At 37.8% G+C, this 17,129-nt stretch overlaps 2 protein-coding genes across 2 annotated transcripts; both read right to left on the reverse strand.

The window, feature by feature from the left end:
* Nucleotides 1-714: 714 nt before the first annotated feature.
* LOC139711170 (glutathione S-transferase A4-like) lies at nt 715-4,242 on the reverse strand. Its single transcript, XM_071623085.1, has 4 exons — nt 4,220-4,242; nt 2,961-3,105; nt 1,507-1,644; nt 715-967 (listed from the first exon to the last, which is right to left on the reverse strand). The coding sequence occupies exons 1-4, from the start codon at nt 4,240-4,242 to the stop codon at nt 845-847; spliced, it is 429 nt and encodes a 142-aa protein (XP_071479186.1). The 3' UTR covers nt 715-844.
* Nucleotides 4,243-5,538: 1,296 nt separating this feature from the next.
* On the reverse strand, nt 5,539-10,447 carry LOC139711171 (glutathione S-transferase 3-like). Its single transcript, XM_071623086.1, has 3 exons — nt 10,325-10,447; nt 6,496-6,547; nt 5,539-5,675 (listed from the first exon to the last, which is right to left on the reverse strand). The coding sequence occupies exons 1-3, from the start codon at nt 10,415-10,417 to the stop codon at nt 5,539-5,541; spliced, it is 282 nt and encodes a 93-aa protein (XP_071479187.1). The 5' UTR covers nt 10,418-10,447.
* Nucleotides 10,448-17,129: the final 6,682 nt, after the last annotated feature.

The following is a 17,129-nucleotide window of genomic DNA, read 5'->3' on the forward strand; positions in this document are numbered from 1 at the left end:
AGATAGAAAATAAGAAAATCATCCTTTGCATCAATTACATTTTGGTAATAAAACAAAATAAAGAGGAAATATTATCTATAGCACAGATTACAGAGATGCAATGACTATCATGCTCTAAAAGGAGATGGTTACAGTTGCTTAATCCTAATTTTAAGTTAAAGTAAGAGTTTTGAAACGTTATGAGACGATAACATTGTTACTATTAGGGCAGCCTCTTGTAATCTGCATATACCTGGTTGCGAATGGTATGAACGTTTTGTGAAACTTCAGCATTCAACAATCTGCTGTTTTGCTGTCCACCATATCTCTTGAAACCTTGCACTGTCCTGCTGGTTTCATTCTTTACCCTTCTCCCTACCGCCAACGTGCTATAGGAAACATGGACTAAGAGTTTCCGTTAAAGAATGCATGTCCTTAAAGGGATAGTAGAGTTTCAGGTGAGATGGGGCTTCAGGTTTCTAACCTTTTTTGATGATAAGTTTTTTGAGATGATGGAAAGCCTCTTATTAGATATGAAAGATCATATAATTCTCAGAGGAATTCAAAGATAATTTGATGAAAATAGGTTTTGAAACGGCTGAGATATAAAAAAAGCGATCCTACTATAAAGGTGGGACCCACCTTTTACTAGGATCGCTTTGTTTTTGTTTGTTTTTAGATATCTCGGCCATTTCAAAACCGATTTCCATGAAGTAAACGATGAATTATTCCTCTTAGAATATGTATGCTCTTTTGCATTTCACAAAGTGGTTTCTAAGTATCTTGCAAAAAGTTAGAAGCTGAATCCTCACCTCAACCGACACTATATCATCCCTTTCAAAGAAATACGATCTACTTGAACAGACTATGGTATGAGAAAGACGCCCTTCACTTCTTGCACGTGTTCGTCGGACGGGGGAGGGAAGTTGCGAGGACCAGTCATGAACTCCTTCAAACCCGGTTGACTTCGAAAGTGCTCAATGAAAGCCTGCACAGATGCGATGTGAAAGGGAACAAAGAATAAACCACATGCATATATAAGAAGACAATGATAACTCTGGTCAACAAACAAAAAACACGTTATTAGGAGTGAGTAACATGGAAGAAAGCGCGTGTTCTGTTTATTTCATTTGCATAATATTAGTTCATTTTCCTTTTTTGCAGGGGGAAGGTAGATTCTTGAGCTAGAGAGAGCGAGACAATGGCCCCAGGAGACGAAAAGATAAGCAATAATGACGTGCTATGGTCTTGTGACTGATGTTAATACATCTTGAGCTTATATACTGATGTATCACGCTTAACGCCGGTCCACGAGAACTGAATAATGGTAGAAACAAAGCCAGTTACAAGGAGCAAGTGATCCAATATTCTCACATGTCTTACCATGATGTGTTCTTTATTCAAAACCCATTGTTCAACGCTTTACTTCACAACAAAATTTAAGAATTATTGTCAGTGGTCTCTTCGATGGAAACAAACTTAAAAACCATAACGTCAATTTGAAATTGAAATTGAATTCGAGCTCACTCTGCACTTGGGGAAGTTAGCTAGCTCTTTCTCCAAGGCGGGATCGTCGCTGATAATGCTCACGGAATCGTAGAACACGATGTCCGCCATGGACAAGGAACCACCGACCAGGAATCCAGACGGATTGACTGTTAGGGTCTGGAAGATGCAAAAAAAAAAAATTACATTACACAAAATATTTTAGTGACAACTAATAACTAGCCGACAGCCATTTCGCCTAATGCCAACAAGTATAAGCCTTACTGCAAATACCATATTATATTCCAGTTGACGACTTTCTGCTTGATAATGTAGTTCTAATCGTCAGATTATATCCGAAGTATGTTCTATCATCAAAATGACATAAGGGTCAACACAATTGCGGCTATGATATGTTACGGTTCAGTTTCACTTTCACTTTTTATTTCTCAACTTGTACAAATGAAATAGTTATGACAAAATCAACAATTTTCACATCAAAATGGGTTGTACACAATAATACTAAGAAAAATATACAATTACGTATATGACGTATACGCACAAACTACATATCTTTTCAAGGCATGATTACCATTTGCAGATGAAACAAAAACCCAGCATTGGTGCTTCAAAATAGTTTTAAAATGTTAGTTAGGGAAAGAAACAACCAATGTAAAAATTTGAATCAGTATTATCAATGTTAAGTATTGTTAAATAAATGTTAATGTGAACAATAGTTACAATAAAAATGCTTCTAGACCAAACCGTCTGCAGTTATGGTTTATTGAGAAAAACAGTCATATCTCCTTGAAAATACACAAATATAGGCTTTACTGCAAAAACTTTATATGGTAGGATGTTTTTGTGATACCGTTTACTGACCTACACATATGCATCAAATTAATGTGATATCTTTAACATTTTTTACATCACTGCTCCCAAAGGTAAACAGGATCGACCTTTAAAAGCAAATTAATGTTAAGGTATACAGGTGCATGGAGGAGACTGTCATTCATAAGCAATTCCCTTGACTGGGATTACAGTCTCTTGGGGATATCTTAAAAAATGATAATTCTCACTTAAATTTAACTGCAAGAGCAACACAAATACGCAGATAAACAATCTATAGATACATTACAGAATTACGCCTCAAACCAAGGCAATAACACCAACGTGTCGGAGCAAAGCAAAGGTGTCTTATATGCCCGAATAATTCAATTTGTTCTTCTTCAATTTGACTCAGTCTGTCCTCTTCATAAAGTTATTTGGCAGAATAATTTTAATGCCCACACCAGTCATAGTGCAGCATAATGCAGTGACGCAGAAGTCCTGTAACAAATCACTCGTACCAGAGTGCGAAACAACTGTAAAGAGAAGGCGGTAGTTTTCATGGTAATGGTATAGTAGTAATTTTGCCTTTCTGCATGGATATGTATTTATGGTAGTGCGTTTTTGAGCTCCATAGACCCTGTGTGTGACAAAGAGCGTTGTCTCACCTTTTCAAAGACGGGAAGATACCGCTCCCTGGCTTCTTTGAGACCGCCCTGCAATTCTTGGTCTTGCTTCTGTGGTTCCACGTACTTGTGCATCACGAAACCTGCTTTCAACATGTCTCTTGCTCCCATAGACATCATTTCAATCCTGGGATAAGAAATTAAAAGGTAAAATAACGTTAATTTACACGACATCACGTGACAATGGCGGATCCAGGCGGGGACGCACCAGGCGCACCCCCCTTTATCTTTATTTTTTGTTAAAACAAAAAAATAGATAAAAAGAAAAAATGGGAGTGGGGTGCGTGCGCTTCCCTTTAATTTTGCAAAGGCTCCCCTACTTTACGGAATTCCTGGTTCCGCCCCCGCGTGACATGCCATGTTTGCATCCTCTTGTAAGACAGACAAAATATTTGTAAAACTTCCCTGCATTGGTCTTCCCCAGATGTGACAGGTCCAGATGATAATAATAGTTTGCTTTGCGCACTTTTATGAAGTTGTATCTGGATAAATCAGACATATTTTCTTCAACTCCACATTAAAGTGAAATGTTACTTCATGTTCACTCTCACCTCAAATAGAAAATGTAAACGGTATTCTCTGTTTAACTTCATCGAAGCTGGATATAGAATTACACTTTTGCCAACAGAAAATATCACAAAGTATTAACAAGGTAATAGTGGTGACGAGGATATGCAAATTAGAATAGGTTATGTTATATTTTACAAAAGAATACACATGACACAGGGCGTTAGCAAGGATTATCCACCCGATATAGTAACTTTGGATCAGTCGGAAACATATGCGAGGTGAAGGCGAGTGTGTTTTGAACTGGTCAAAATTGTGGAGGATGGACAATTTTACGAATGCCAGACCAACTCAGGTGCATTTTTTACTTTTATAAAATGATGACATGAGTCATTTTCGCAAGATTCTCAGGCGAGCATCAGCTTTCCACGCTAACTCAACCACAGACACAAAAATGCACAGGCAATATAGCTTAACACAAACAAGCGGTCGTCAGTGTCAGTCATTAGTGTACTATTATAAACGCCCAATGAAAAATGAAGTTGTGCCATCAGGCAACATTAAGGACTGGTCACGTGATTGCTCTCAGCCAATCATTAGGATCCACATGTCCATTTTATAACTGTTATTGATCTATAGACAATTTGCAATCAATTCTCTTGCCTGAAGTGTGCCAATCCAAGGAAACATTTTCATTATTTTGTTTTGTTGTGACAAAAGAGCTGTCATCTTACCAAGCATAATTATGCATGTTCATTGTGACGGCCACTGCAACAGTTTTGTTATGAAAGAGAAAATGCAATGATCTGCTGTATCTCGTATCTGAATTACTTGTGGAATGTTTCTAAAATGACATTTTCTTAGAAATCTGAATTTTACTAGAATAATATCCTTATACTATCATCGTTGCATTTTCGTCTGTGCATTTTATTTTTGAAATAAAAAAGCAGAAACAAATTGATATTCAACTTGACACAGACATTGGAATATGGAGTGGTATTTCTGTCGTGTTATAGGACTTGGACAGTATCACCCTGGTTGATCTTGAATGTCTATAACAGCATCCTTTGAAACTTCTTGTCGATGTCTCTGTTATAGGAATCTCCCTATGTACTCACCAAGGTCAAAAGGTCGACCGACTTCCTTTAAAAGCGGCATGACTGCTTCCTTATCGTAGAACAAGGGATGTGTTATAGAAATAACGAGAATTTCTCCTTTTTACTCATGCTCCGTGCCACGGAGGAGTTATGCGTTCTATCGAAGGTGTCACTTCAATACTGAATTATTGCTTTGACAGAATTCCTATTTAAAAACGCATCATAATCACAACACGCCCAACGAGTAGCAGTTCGCTCCAGTGATTCTTTCAATAATCTCATTTATTACGCGTGCAACAACAACAAAAAATGGAAAAATAAGCAAAACTTGTTCTTTAATTGCTATGCTCCTAAATCATAGAAAGACGCGTTAGCCAATCACATAAATCTGAAAGATCTTACATTCGATTGCCACGCTGTATAACCTATTTACACGCATAAATTTGCAAAGAAATTTCACTCGTAAGATATAAACAGTTCCCTGATTCAACGTGACCCATATGAATCCCTTCATTCCTGCATGCACTTGGATAGAGAAAGACCTAAGGTCGAGATTCAGAATGCCCAGCGTTGTCCACTAAAATACAATAACCCTCTCACGTTCATCAAGTCACAATTAAACTGGCATTGCACATCATCAGGTTGACAATGGTTTTGAAGGAGCTATAATAGTGTTTGTTTGCCGTTGTTTTGGGGCGTATCAGGGCAATTACCCCCCGAGGGCAATTATCCCCCCTCCCCTCCCCGGCTAAGTACTGGTTAGTGATAAGGTTAGAGTAAAGATTAGATTTAGGGTTAGGTTTAGGGCTAGAGTTTCGGTTAGGGTTAGGTTTATAGGTTCCGGATTTAGGATTAGGTTTAGGATCAGGGGAAGAGTCCGGGGTAATTTTCCAGGGGGTAATTGCCCTAGACCCGTTCTGGGAATGTGGGGGGGGGGGGGGAGGGGAAAGTATTCCTCACTTGATCTCTTCGTTAGCCGTCTTTCCCATGAGTCCTCCTTTCTTGCAAACATAGCGAACGATGCAATCACTCCCGATCAAATTTTTGCCGTCGATTTCAAGAAGAGGGACCTGTTTAAACATCAGCTTCCCGGCTTGAGGAACAAAATGGAGTCAAATGAGAAGAGAAAAAGTCATGACAGTATCAATGCCCCATTCCACTTCCAAAAGAGCCATAATTCATGGTGGACCAAGAGGGAATAATTTTCCTTTTTGAACGCTATAAGAGTGAATTAGTTTTCATACCCATGTTCTATCTGTGAGAAATGCCTATGGAGACGGAAGACGTTAATCGCCCAAGATCAGGTACCTGTTGCCGTGGTATATCATAATAACGTTCCCATGAGTAAATTTGACTCACTCATGAAAGATTACTTAACTGTGGGGCGCGGTTGTGCCCATTTGGACAAATTGAGATCTTATTACCTAGGAGACGCTACCTGCTAAGTTTGGTGAAAATCCGTCATGGGGTTCTCAAGAAAAAGCTGAAGAGCTAGATTATACAGTTTACGCACGAAGACGCACGACGGACGACGCGCGACATGCCGATTGTATAAAAACTTGTAGCACAATTCAGCCTTTGGGTTAGGTGAGCTAAAAATGCGAGGAACAAGCATAATTTACTTCCTCTTTCTATTGCTCTAAACTGATAAACAATATTGTCAAAGACCGACAGTATTCTCGCCAAATGCTTGTGTAAATGATGGCATTATGAACAGAGTAAAAGGAAGGATCATCGCAAGAGCTCCTGCTCATCTCTTCGCCAAAAAATCAACCAAACACAAACCCACAAAACTCTAACAACTAACAAACGCAAACGAAAATTGCAGTAAAAATGCATTTTCATTTACACTCCACTGCCTTCCACACAGCAAGGCAATTTAACATCATTTTATAGCCTTTAAAAACACTCACTTTCGATTAACTTCAGAAAATCTTCTCTCGTCGTCAGGTAGGCATCTTCGTACTGAGAAGAGTAAAACAGAGAGAAGGAAGAAAAGAAAAGAAAAGAAAAGAAAAACAATAAATAAAATATGCTACAGCAGATCAGAGATAATGGTACTGTTATTGTCCTGTGTGGGTATTGAGGAATTTGTTGCTTTGATGCAGTCATAGTGACTTCATTAGCACATTACCCATTACACCATCTGCATATAAAATGTGCATTTGAAAAATACGACATTTCTGGTGACTGCATAAGGGAAATACGAAAATGTGACAGATTTTTCGGAAAATCCTACACTTATCTCAGCTCAAAAGTCTATAAGACATCATAGTCCAGATGTATGGATCTTCATTGACTGACGACCTTAGATGCAGACTGTCAGATGCAGTTTTCTCTACGCAACCATCGTGACGTTTTGAATCCCCCTGTTAAAAAAAAAAATCTTCTCGCAAAGTAAACTCGAATTCGAAATTATGCGTTTCATCCTCATCGTTTCTCATTGTTTAGAATATAAATCTTTAGGACAAATTACTTGGTTTCTTTTCCCGCATAAATCTCCTAACTCCTGAACACTGTATAATATCGCTCCTCTTCTGTTCTCATTTCTTCTGTCAGACTGTTCTTTTTCTCTCAACTTTTCACATTATTTTCCTATTCCTTTCTTGTCCCTCAATTTTCGTCCTGTCTCGTTATATCCACCTTGTGTTGTCCTCGGTCGAATGACATTGAAAATACCAGGCAATAAAGCTGAGGAAAACCTATAGTCGTAAGCTTCTACCACCCATAACATCTGGCAATCGTGCGACATCATTCTATTGTGATTGTCTTCATTGTTATAACTTTATCATCCTGCCCAAGATTGCAAGAGCGTTAGATATATGATATATATATATATATATATATATATATATATATATATACATATATACATATCATAATGCGCGTGTGAGTGTATAGTAACTGAGTCAGGGAGGTGTCTCACTGAGATAAACCCTGCCGTGTGCAACATAGTGTAATGATGACCCGCACTCATACACGCAGAGCAGAAAGAAACAAACTGTCTGGAAACTCGATCAATATCTCATTAAGGATCTCTTACAGAAGAATATATTATGAACTAAGTTTCTGCGCTTTATAAACTGACACATTATTACTGCCATAAATCAATCTTCACAGTTGCTATATATCAAAGAAGAATATATCATGAACTAAGTGTCTGCGCTTTATAAACTGATACATTATTACTGCCATAAATCAATCTTCACAGTTGCTTCGTGAAGATTGATTATTCGTGAACAGTATTAACCCCCACCGCAACACACACACACACACAGACACACAGACACACACACCTACACACACACATTTTCCTCATTCATCTATGAATTACATAAGCCAGTAGAGAGTGTTGAAATACGCGTGTAATGTCAGTAAACTGAGACTTGAACAGGATTATGACCTAAAATTGACCTATAAAAGATCAGGATGTAAGACTGTTCCAAAGGTATTTTATCTTGTAAAGAGTTACGATTGATTAGAGTCAATCGAAAATCCCTAATCAACCACAACTTTGGGATTGATTTCAATTCAATCTTTTTTTTTTTTCAAAAAAAAAAATATCCACAATAGCGTTTCGGAATGAACTGATCGCAAATCTGTCAAAAGTTATTGATTCAAAATCACGAATCAAAATGAATGTCAACCGCACGATTTGTGTCATAAAAAAAAAAAAATCAGTCACAGGAGGTTGCCATGGTATATCATTATGCAACGAATCCATCAACCTTGACATCTAATTTATGAATAGGATATCATTAGATAGTGGGGATAGACGGGTTATTCTTTAACATGAACGTAAATTTAAAAGTCACTGTGCATGGAAATTTGTAATCATACGAACACACCCGAAAATGGTCCTGGCACAAAAATATTATAGGCCGGACATCTGGAATTCCTTACCCGACAAACCTAAACGTATGTAATTGTAAATCTATATAATTTATACTAAAAAAACCAAACAAACTAATGTTGGAGGTATAGTGTCTTTAGTGTTAAATCAATACCAGGCTGACGATTTGCGCATATGCCTCTTCTCCTGCATTCACTCTCATCATTCAAGAAAGAGCACGAATTTTGGGACTTTGTGTAGCGAGGACCCTATTCAGCATACCATTGACCTTGCTGACCTCTGAATCCCCCCCCCACATCCGCAGAACCCCTCCCCCCCCCCCCCGAAAAAGTTCCAAAGCCCCATGCTCAGTCAATAGAGCAAACATGACATACAGTGTAGTTTGCATATTATATTCTCCATCGCATATTTGTACACACAACTCTTCACCACACACACTCTCCATACTTTTGCGCTGTATGTTCCACTGCATACACATTGTTTTTCCCGCAGCCCCTGCTATCGACAGAGACATGACATGGTTTGCATAAATATTCTCCGTCGCATATTTCATACACACAACTCTTCACCACAAAAACTCTCCATACTTTTGCGCTATGTTCAACTGCTTGCACATAATATATTATTGCCCCCCCCCCCCAGCGAGTGGTGACTGCATTATCCATGCATAATGATACTTTATTGTATACTGTGTAGTGTGTATTTCCAAGGCCGATCCTCGTCAAGCACCTGCTTAATGATATCAAAAATTAATGGTCTCCCACATTTTCTATTAGAATTTGCTTAAAGGACAAGTTCACCTTCGTAAACACAAGGATTGAGAGAATGTAGCAATATTAGTAGAACACATCATTGAAAGTTTGAGGAAAATCGGACAATCCGTTCAAAAGTTATGAATTTTTGAAGTTTTTGTGCAGTAACCGCTGGATGAGAAGACTACTGCAGTGTGTAATGTCACATGCGTACAACAATATAAGGACAATATAAAGAGAATTTCACAAAATATCATCTTTTGAAAAAAGTACACATTCCCTTGACTCGTTACCGACATATGTTATGGGTAATATTATTCCCCCTGCCTTTAGAAAGCGGCAAGTCAAGCGCTCTTTTATTATGCGAAAAAAGTGAAAATATGTTGAATTTTCTTTACATTTTCTTTATACGGTTGTACGCATATGACATTACAAGCTGTAGTAGTCTCCTCACCCAGCGGCTCCAACGCAAAAATTTTAAAAATTCATAACTTTTGCATCGATTGTCCAATTTTCCTCAAACTTTCACTGATGTGTTCTACTAATATTGCTGCATTCTCTCAATCCTTATGTTTATGAAGGTGAACTTGTCCTTTAATATTTGTCTCAATATTGAACCGCAGGTGTGTGACATCTTTCCCTTATAATAAACATGTTTATCAATAATGCCTCTTCATTAAATCCATTTTGTATCATTGAGAAAAACACTGATGCTTCACAAATAAATCAATTACCAGTTGAAGTATTTCCATCATCTAGATTCAAATATCAATCGATAACTTAACGTCTTTGTATCTGCAGTATTATAAAACTGATACACAGTTCATACAGCCAAATAATGTCTTTCAATTGATCACAATTTGAGTTCAATATTTATACCACGACGAACATTTGGGATGGCTAGAGTAGTTTAAACTGTCTTCAATCGCAAGATTAATAAAACGGGGGCCTCAATCTGTCAACGCAGGACGTACAGTCTTTTATCATAATCATAATTATGATCTATGAGTAGGCCTATATGAAATGTCCGGAAAACACGATTGGGCTGGCACCTTTCACAGTTCACACAAACACAAGACAACGTGGCTATGACTTTGAACACGTGCGTTTATGTACCGACAGAGCTCTAGACCTCACCTCAATTTTGGCGGCAGCCAGTGCAATACGTACGACTGACGCCAGTCCTCTGCCAGCTGTGTATGTTAACCGTGGTTTCGTCGAGTCCGCCATGACCGTTATCTATGGTACGAATAGCAAGCACACACGGCAGGCTGAGCACACGACACAAAGTTGGTTGTGTGAGACAACCAGGGCAGTCGACATCCCGAGCAGAGAAAAAAAAAAATGTTACGTTGCCAATTTGACCACATTTATTTATCATCTCTCTTCTTTCTTGCCTTTTAAAGGGATGTACAGTATTGGCGGAGGCGAGGATTTGACTTTTAACTTTTTGTGAGATACCAAGAAAAGATGGGTCACATGTTTTATCAGGATTGCTCTATTTTGCGTATCTCGGTCATTTCAAAACCAATTTATATCAAATAAACATTAAATTCCTCTTGGAATTATATGCTCTTTCATATTTCATAAGAGGTTTCTCATTATCCCACCCAAAAATGTTAGAAACCTGAAGTTAGGTCTCAACCAAAACTACACAATCCCTTTAACCCTAAGTTGTAAAACCCACCAGTTTCTTGGGAGAAAATAGGGCCTATATGAGTATTATCATTACTGATTATGACGCAAACATATTCATATATGGTTTGACTCACGACAATCACTTTTTTTTTTCAGATGCAATGTATAGGATCAATGTACCACTGCATGATATCTGTATGAAATATCACCTCCTATTGAGATCACTGGAATACACTGAATACACCGCTGATCTTGTAATTTAAGGGAAAGATATTTTTGGTTGAAATGGGTTTATTCAGATTTTAACTTTTTGCAAGATAATTAGAAACCACCTATTACATAGTGAAGAGCATGCTAAGAGGAATTCAAAGTTTATTAATGAAAATCGGTTTTGAGATGGCTGAGATATCCAAAAACAAAATAGAACAAAGTGGTCCTAATAAAAGGTGCATGGGTCCCAACTTTCATTAGGACCTCTGTTTTTGGATATCTGAGCCATTTCAAAACCAGTTTTCATCAAATAAACTTTGAATTCCTCTTAGAATCATAAATGATAATGCTTTTCATGATTCATAAGAGGTTTCTGATCATCTCACAAAAAAGTTGGAAACCCGAAGCCCCATTTCAGTATACAAATATCGACTGCTACTGAGGGAGATGGTGAAACTATTTGCACCGAGGTGATTTCTCAACAGTGCTATGCCCCGAGATAAAGTCTATGGCAAGAAGCTTTACATCAGGGATATAATAAAAACTATACCACAAAATTATCAGAGGTCAGTGGAGTACCCTGGGCGCCAAATAGACACGCCCCTATGGTCGACGCTATTCATCCAGTTCAGATGTCGCGAGCTCATGTATGACACCTGGGTCCTGTTTCATAAAGCTTGTTATCAGTGACAACTGCCACATTTCTATGACAAATTTGCTCTCAGCCAATCAGATGCAAGGATTTCAGTAAAGTAACAACTAACACGTTAGGTCTATGTCTACATCTATAACAACTTGTCACTGATAAGTTTTATGAAACGGGGCCCAGAACGCATGGGTTTTCCGTATACAGTAAATATGCGTGTTGAATGTAAAAGATACGTGTAGTAAATGGTCATCAAGGAAAGAATATCTATCCCTCACTGTTCCAACATTAACTTAAATGAAATCAAGCAGTCATCACGAATGAACCAATCACAACACTGTATATTGCACCCTTTTTCAGTGTACAGGTATACCGACTAACTTTACTTCAGTCCTTTTAGTCACCAAGATTTCTGTCGACTTCAACTCCGTTCAGGAGGGCTGATGATGGCATGTTAGGTTCTCTCGCCACAAAGGAGCGTCTTTTATAGGGTGCATGTCAAGAGACCGACACCCACGAGTCATACAGCCCACGAGCCAAACAGCCCATGAGTTCAACGCTAAGCAATTAAGGCAGACAAGACGGACACACTATGAAAGCCCCGTGTTGTAGCGTCGAACTCGTGTGCTGTTTTTACCTTTACCTATAAGTGTCAAACTCATGGCTTTATTTGCCTATATAGCGTCGACTCCACGAGCTGTATGACTCGTGGGCTGTATTATGCATGACCCATGGATCTTTTTTAAATGTCAAACTCGTGGGCTGTATATGACTCGTGGGTGTCGGTCTCGTGGCATGACCTCGTTTTTTCGGCATGCCTTCTCTCATTTGATAGAATGAGTAAAAACGCTATCCGATACAGTATTGTTTTCATTGCTGCTGTTGATATTTTGTGGTTATTTACAAGACGCATACCGGGAGAACCTGGAACAGATTATGACAGTGTTCACGGTTTTTCTCTGTTAACCCTTTCTGTGAATAACAAAGAGTCGGAGAATGTGTAGGCCTACATTATGCCATGGGGTTGTTCCAATTGGCTCTCAAAGCACACAAATGAGTTAAGAATAGTAAAAACTATATACGCCATTATACGTCTAAATACTCTATAGTTTGTGTTTGTTTTGTTTCATTTATTTTCCGTATAAAAACAACAACAAAACAGTAATCGTACAGTCAACAGAATGATATCTAAAATACGGCTGGATTGCCCTACTCAGCTGTTACGACACAGCTGTTCTAACGAGGGGTCCAGGAACAGAGTAAATTATAAATGTAATAGAAAACATCGAATGCAAAAAACAAAAACAAACATTACTATAACTTTTAAACAATATCTTTAAAAAAAGAGCAAAAATTAAGTAACACCCCACCCACCCATCCTACTTTATAAACTTAATACTTATCTTAATATGAACATAAAGAAAAAAATACATATAACAAATACAGTTTATCTTATACCACATTTAAATAAAAAATATTTCGAAATAACATCATTTATCATTTTATTAAAACTGGTTACACTTGAACAGCATTTGGGCGCTGAAGGTAATTCATCATAACTGGAAGCTCCTCTGTACGAAAACATTCTTCGACAATATTCGGTCTTGGGTTTTGGCAGTGAAAGGGTACCATTACGGAGAGAGTAATTTCGGGACATAAAATTAAATAATTCTTTAAGATATGGGGCACTGTATTCATGGAGACATTTGAAAACCATGGAATTTAAATGCTTTTTACGCCTTACGTTTAAAGAATCCCAGTTTGGAATTTGATGAATTTCATGATTTGATATGATGAATTTCATGCTTATATGGATTTATCCTAAGAATTATCCTTCCCGCCCTATTTTGTAACTTTTGTAATTGCGAAGTATTTTTCAGCGAGGTCGAGTCATAAATCAAATCGGCATAGTCGAACAGACTATGCCGATAGTATTAGTCTATAGTATATTATTATCATTCTCTGAAATCTACAAACTTAATTCAAATACATGATCAAGTCACAAAGCTCAAACAGAGAGACAGCTCAAAATAATCACTCTGTCAAGAGTTACGGTAGTGATCACATGAATAGTTAGTGATTTCGTTGCCTTTGATCCCTCTTCCCCGTTTGTTTTTCTTGTTGCATGCATGCATTAAGCCTATACGTTTGTACCTGCGACACAATGGCCATCGTCTATTATAAGATCTGGCTCGATTTAATACATCAACATGCCCATTTGTAAATGCACCTATTATTGTGGACAGAGAAATACTGTCAGCTCATGCGTCGCGACGATTATTGTGTTGCAGGTATAAATGGTCGCATCTGTACCTTTACAACCGTTCTGACTTTTTCATAGCACCTCGATACTGATCTCTGCAACCAATTCCGTGCGGAAATATTATGAACAAGATTTATCAAATTCACGGGTGCATGAATGAAGCAATAATGAAAAGTAAAAACAAAAACAAAAAAAAAACAAAAAACAAAATACAGACAAAGCCGTGACGCCGGGTTAGCCTTTCAACCAAGCATGTCATAAACGTTTATACGAGAATGAATTAGGCCTTCGTGCTAAATTTTAGCAATTTTCCTAAAAGGCGACAATAACATTTTTTGAAGCATATCCTAACATACTCTCGTATGATTTTAGATATAAAATGTATATTTGGTTTTAAAAAGAAAATATCAAAACATATCACATTCTGAAATGATAGCACAGTGTAAGTGTTGTATCACGTATTCAGTGTCAAACGGCTGATTAATTTTGACAAACAGGGTGAAATGGCCGCAAACGGCATTCAAGGAACCAGTTCAGGGTGATCTCGACTATCAATTTCAGTGACTTTTGAGTAACCTTTGAACAAAAATTAAGTCTGGGTCGCAAATGTGTATTCTTTGGGTTTTTATTGACGGCGATGTAGATTTCTCCTCTAGGTCCCTATACTGCTCCAGAACTAGGCCTACATGAAACAGGTTCCCCCAAATCTAAAATTTTCATCAAGAGTTGGACAACTCTCAACAAAGTTTGAAGACATTAATTCTGAAACCCAAATGGACCAATTGAACTCGGACTCTCACTGCCCGGTATTTCCTATTACATTTTTACAATGCCGACCAATGTCATTGATGATATCTCCAGTGCTGTTTATGTATTGCGGACAATAATTATACAGGATTGTCAGTCTCAAACTGTCATCTCAATACATTTCACACGGCTGAGATCGCTTTATCTGGTTAGATTTACTAGATCTAATTAGGTATGTATCAGCAAATTAGCAAAGGTAAATCAAATTCCTTGGATGGCGTAGGGAGACACATACGTTTCATGACGAAAATACAGAAGGGTCCTTGTAGAAATTTAAAACGCTTCAGAATTCACACTTCGTTTCGTGACATCAGCGGTAACAGATGTCGCGAAAAACGCTGGAAATTGACACCCCCACCCTATTTTGTTATAGTTTATGTCCTCAAGTGGATGCATATGGAGGCCATATATTTGAAGGCATATATCTCCAAGTTGAACACAAAGGATACAGTGACTCCCGTTATAACGAACACGGATATAACGAAATCCGGGTTGCAAAGAAGTAAAAACTCACGCTGCAACATTATTCGCTGTTTTTTATTGTTTTTTGTTCGGTTTTAACGAAATTTCGATATAACGAATGAAAACTGCCGGTCCCGAGGACTTATTCGTTATAACGGGAGTCCACTGTAATCGCAATTAAACATCGTGTATTGAATTAACGTCATTATCAAGGAGATACATGGCGAGCTCGCCTATAGTACATTGTAGGCCTATACCTCCTATAGGTCACGGGGTACGTGTATATATGGTAACTTTCATGTACAGTAACACGTTTTGTCACGCAGTGTGTACTCCTGTCTACAAACAAAATGCGCGTATATGTGAACTTTCTGTAGAAATTACATATCCCAATTAAAAGAAACGTTACCGAGTAACCAAAAAACATGTGTATGTCTTTATCCTGCAAGGCTTATTCCAAAGCAAAGCAATTATTCTACGAATTTCTCTTTCCATGATGTTGGTTATTTTATACCGATCGCCTTTATCCAGATCCAGCATAGATGGGAAAGGCATTTTGATAGGATATCACTGCCCTTTGTCATTTGTTGTTGTTGTTTTTTCCTTGTAAAGTCATTAAAGAGATAGGACAGTAATCGGTGGGCGGATCCAGGTGGGAGAGCACAGGGCGCGCGCCTCCCCTTTATATTTTGTTAAAACGAAAGAAATAAACAGAAATAAATGGGGGCATGCGCCCCCTTTGATTTTGTAAAAGCGCCTCTCCTTAACGGAATTCCTGGATCCCTGCGATTAACAGAAAACATGAATAAAAAAACATGTATCTGTCTTTATCTTGCAAGACTTGATAATATTTATATTCCGAGGCAAAGCAATCAATTCTTCTGTGTATTTCTCTTTCCATGACCTTGGTTATTTATACTTGTCGCCTTTTACCCAGATAGCCTATTACTTGGTTTGGACTGGGAAAGTTATTTCAATAAGATGCCAGTGCCCTTTCTCATTTGTTGTTTTTTCTTGTAAAGTCATTAAAGATATAGGGATATAGGGCTTTGATGAGAAAGATAAAACAGCTTGACCTCAGGATGCTCGAGTGGCTGTGTCATGTCCTTTCTTTCCTGTGTGGAGTAAGCAACTTTCTGCGAGAATTTCCGAGTTTCCCCTTAGCGCCCTCTTTTGGCGATACATGTATAATAACCCAGGAGGCATCTGGAAAGAAAATTTACTGATACTAGGCCATCGACGACAGAAGAGGGTGAACCGAAACATGGAAACTTTCGTTGTAAGTCCATGACCAAAAGAAGGGCGGTCTTTGACAGAATAAAGGTCAGTTTCTCACTTTTCAGTCCATCCCGAATTTTCAGTTAATTGAAGGATTTTCAATTAGTTAAAGGGAAATTCCAGTGTGGTTAAAGGTTAGTCTGATTTTTTTTTTTAAGCACAACAATGACACTTTGATTAAAATCGGCTGAAAAAAGTAAGGAAGTTATGGAATTTTGAAATCTCGCTATATTCTTTTTCGAAACAGTTCTTGAACAGTCAATATGAATATGCAAATAGTGAAGGGAATATTAACATGTCATCCCCTCACAACTTGCCATACACAGTAGTTTGTACATACAATTTTGAAATTTCCAGTTTTTAATGCAAACACAATAACTTTGCCCTAGTCTCAAATCTTGATTTTTTTATCTGACTGATCATTATTTGAAGTTATTCAGCCAGATAGGCTATATACTAGTATTTTACACTATGATTTTAAAAAAATTAATTTTCATCACTTTTTTTTCACAATCAAAGAAACTTGTGAGGTGATGTCACCATCAGCTCACTCATTTGCATATTCATACAACTGTACGAGAGTTGTTCTACAGAAGTAAGCGAAACTTCACAATTTCGTAACTTCCCTAATATTTATC

The sequence above is a fragment of the Diadema antillarum genome, unplaced genomic scaffold, assembly GCF_040938485.1.
Source record: "Diadema antillarum isolate AM-2024a unplaced genomic scaffold, OU_Dant_1.0 seq00001621_RagTag, whole genome shotgun sequence".
Classification (NCBI taxonomy): domain Eukaryota; kingdom Metazoa; phylum Echinodermata; class Echinoidea; order Diadematoida; family Diadematidae; genus Diadema; species Diadema antillarum.

Coding starts and splice junctions, on each gene's coding strand:
- LOC139711170 (XM_071623085.1), bottom strand. CDS start 4,242: ATGAACATGCATAATTATGCTTG. Junction 3,106..4,219: donor AACATGCATAATTATGCTTG/GTAAGATGACAG, acceptor TTCTTATCCCAG/GATTGAAATGATGTCTATGG. Junction 968..1,506: donor CTAACTTCCCCAAGTGCAGA/GTGAGCTCGAAT, acceptor GCATCTGTGCAG/GCTTTCATTGAGCACTTTCG.
- LOC139711171 (XM_071623086.1), bottom strand. CDS start 10,417: ATGGCGGACTCGACGAAACCACGGTTAACATACACAGCTGGCAGAGGA. Junction 6,548..10,324: donor TGGCTGCCGCCAAAATTGAG/GTGAGGTCTAGA, acceptor TACTCTTCTCAG/TACGAAGATGCCTACCTGAC. Junction 5,676..6,495: donor TTTTCTGAAGTTAATCGAAA/GTGAGTGTTTTT, acceptor TTGTTCCTCAAG/CCGGGAAGCTGATGTTTAAA.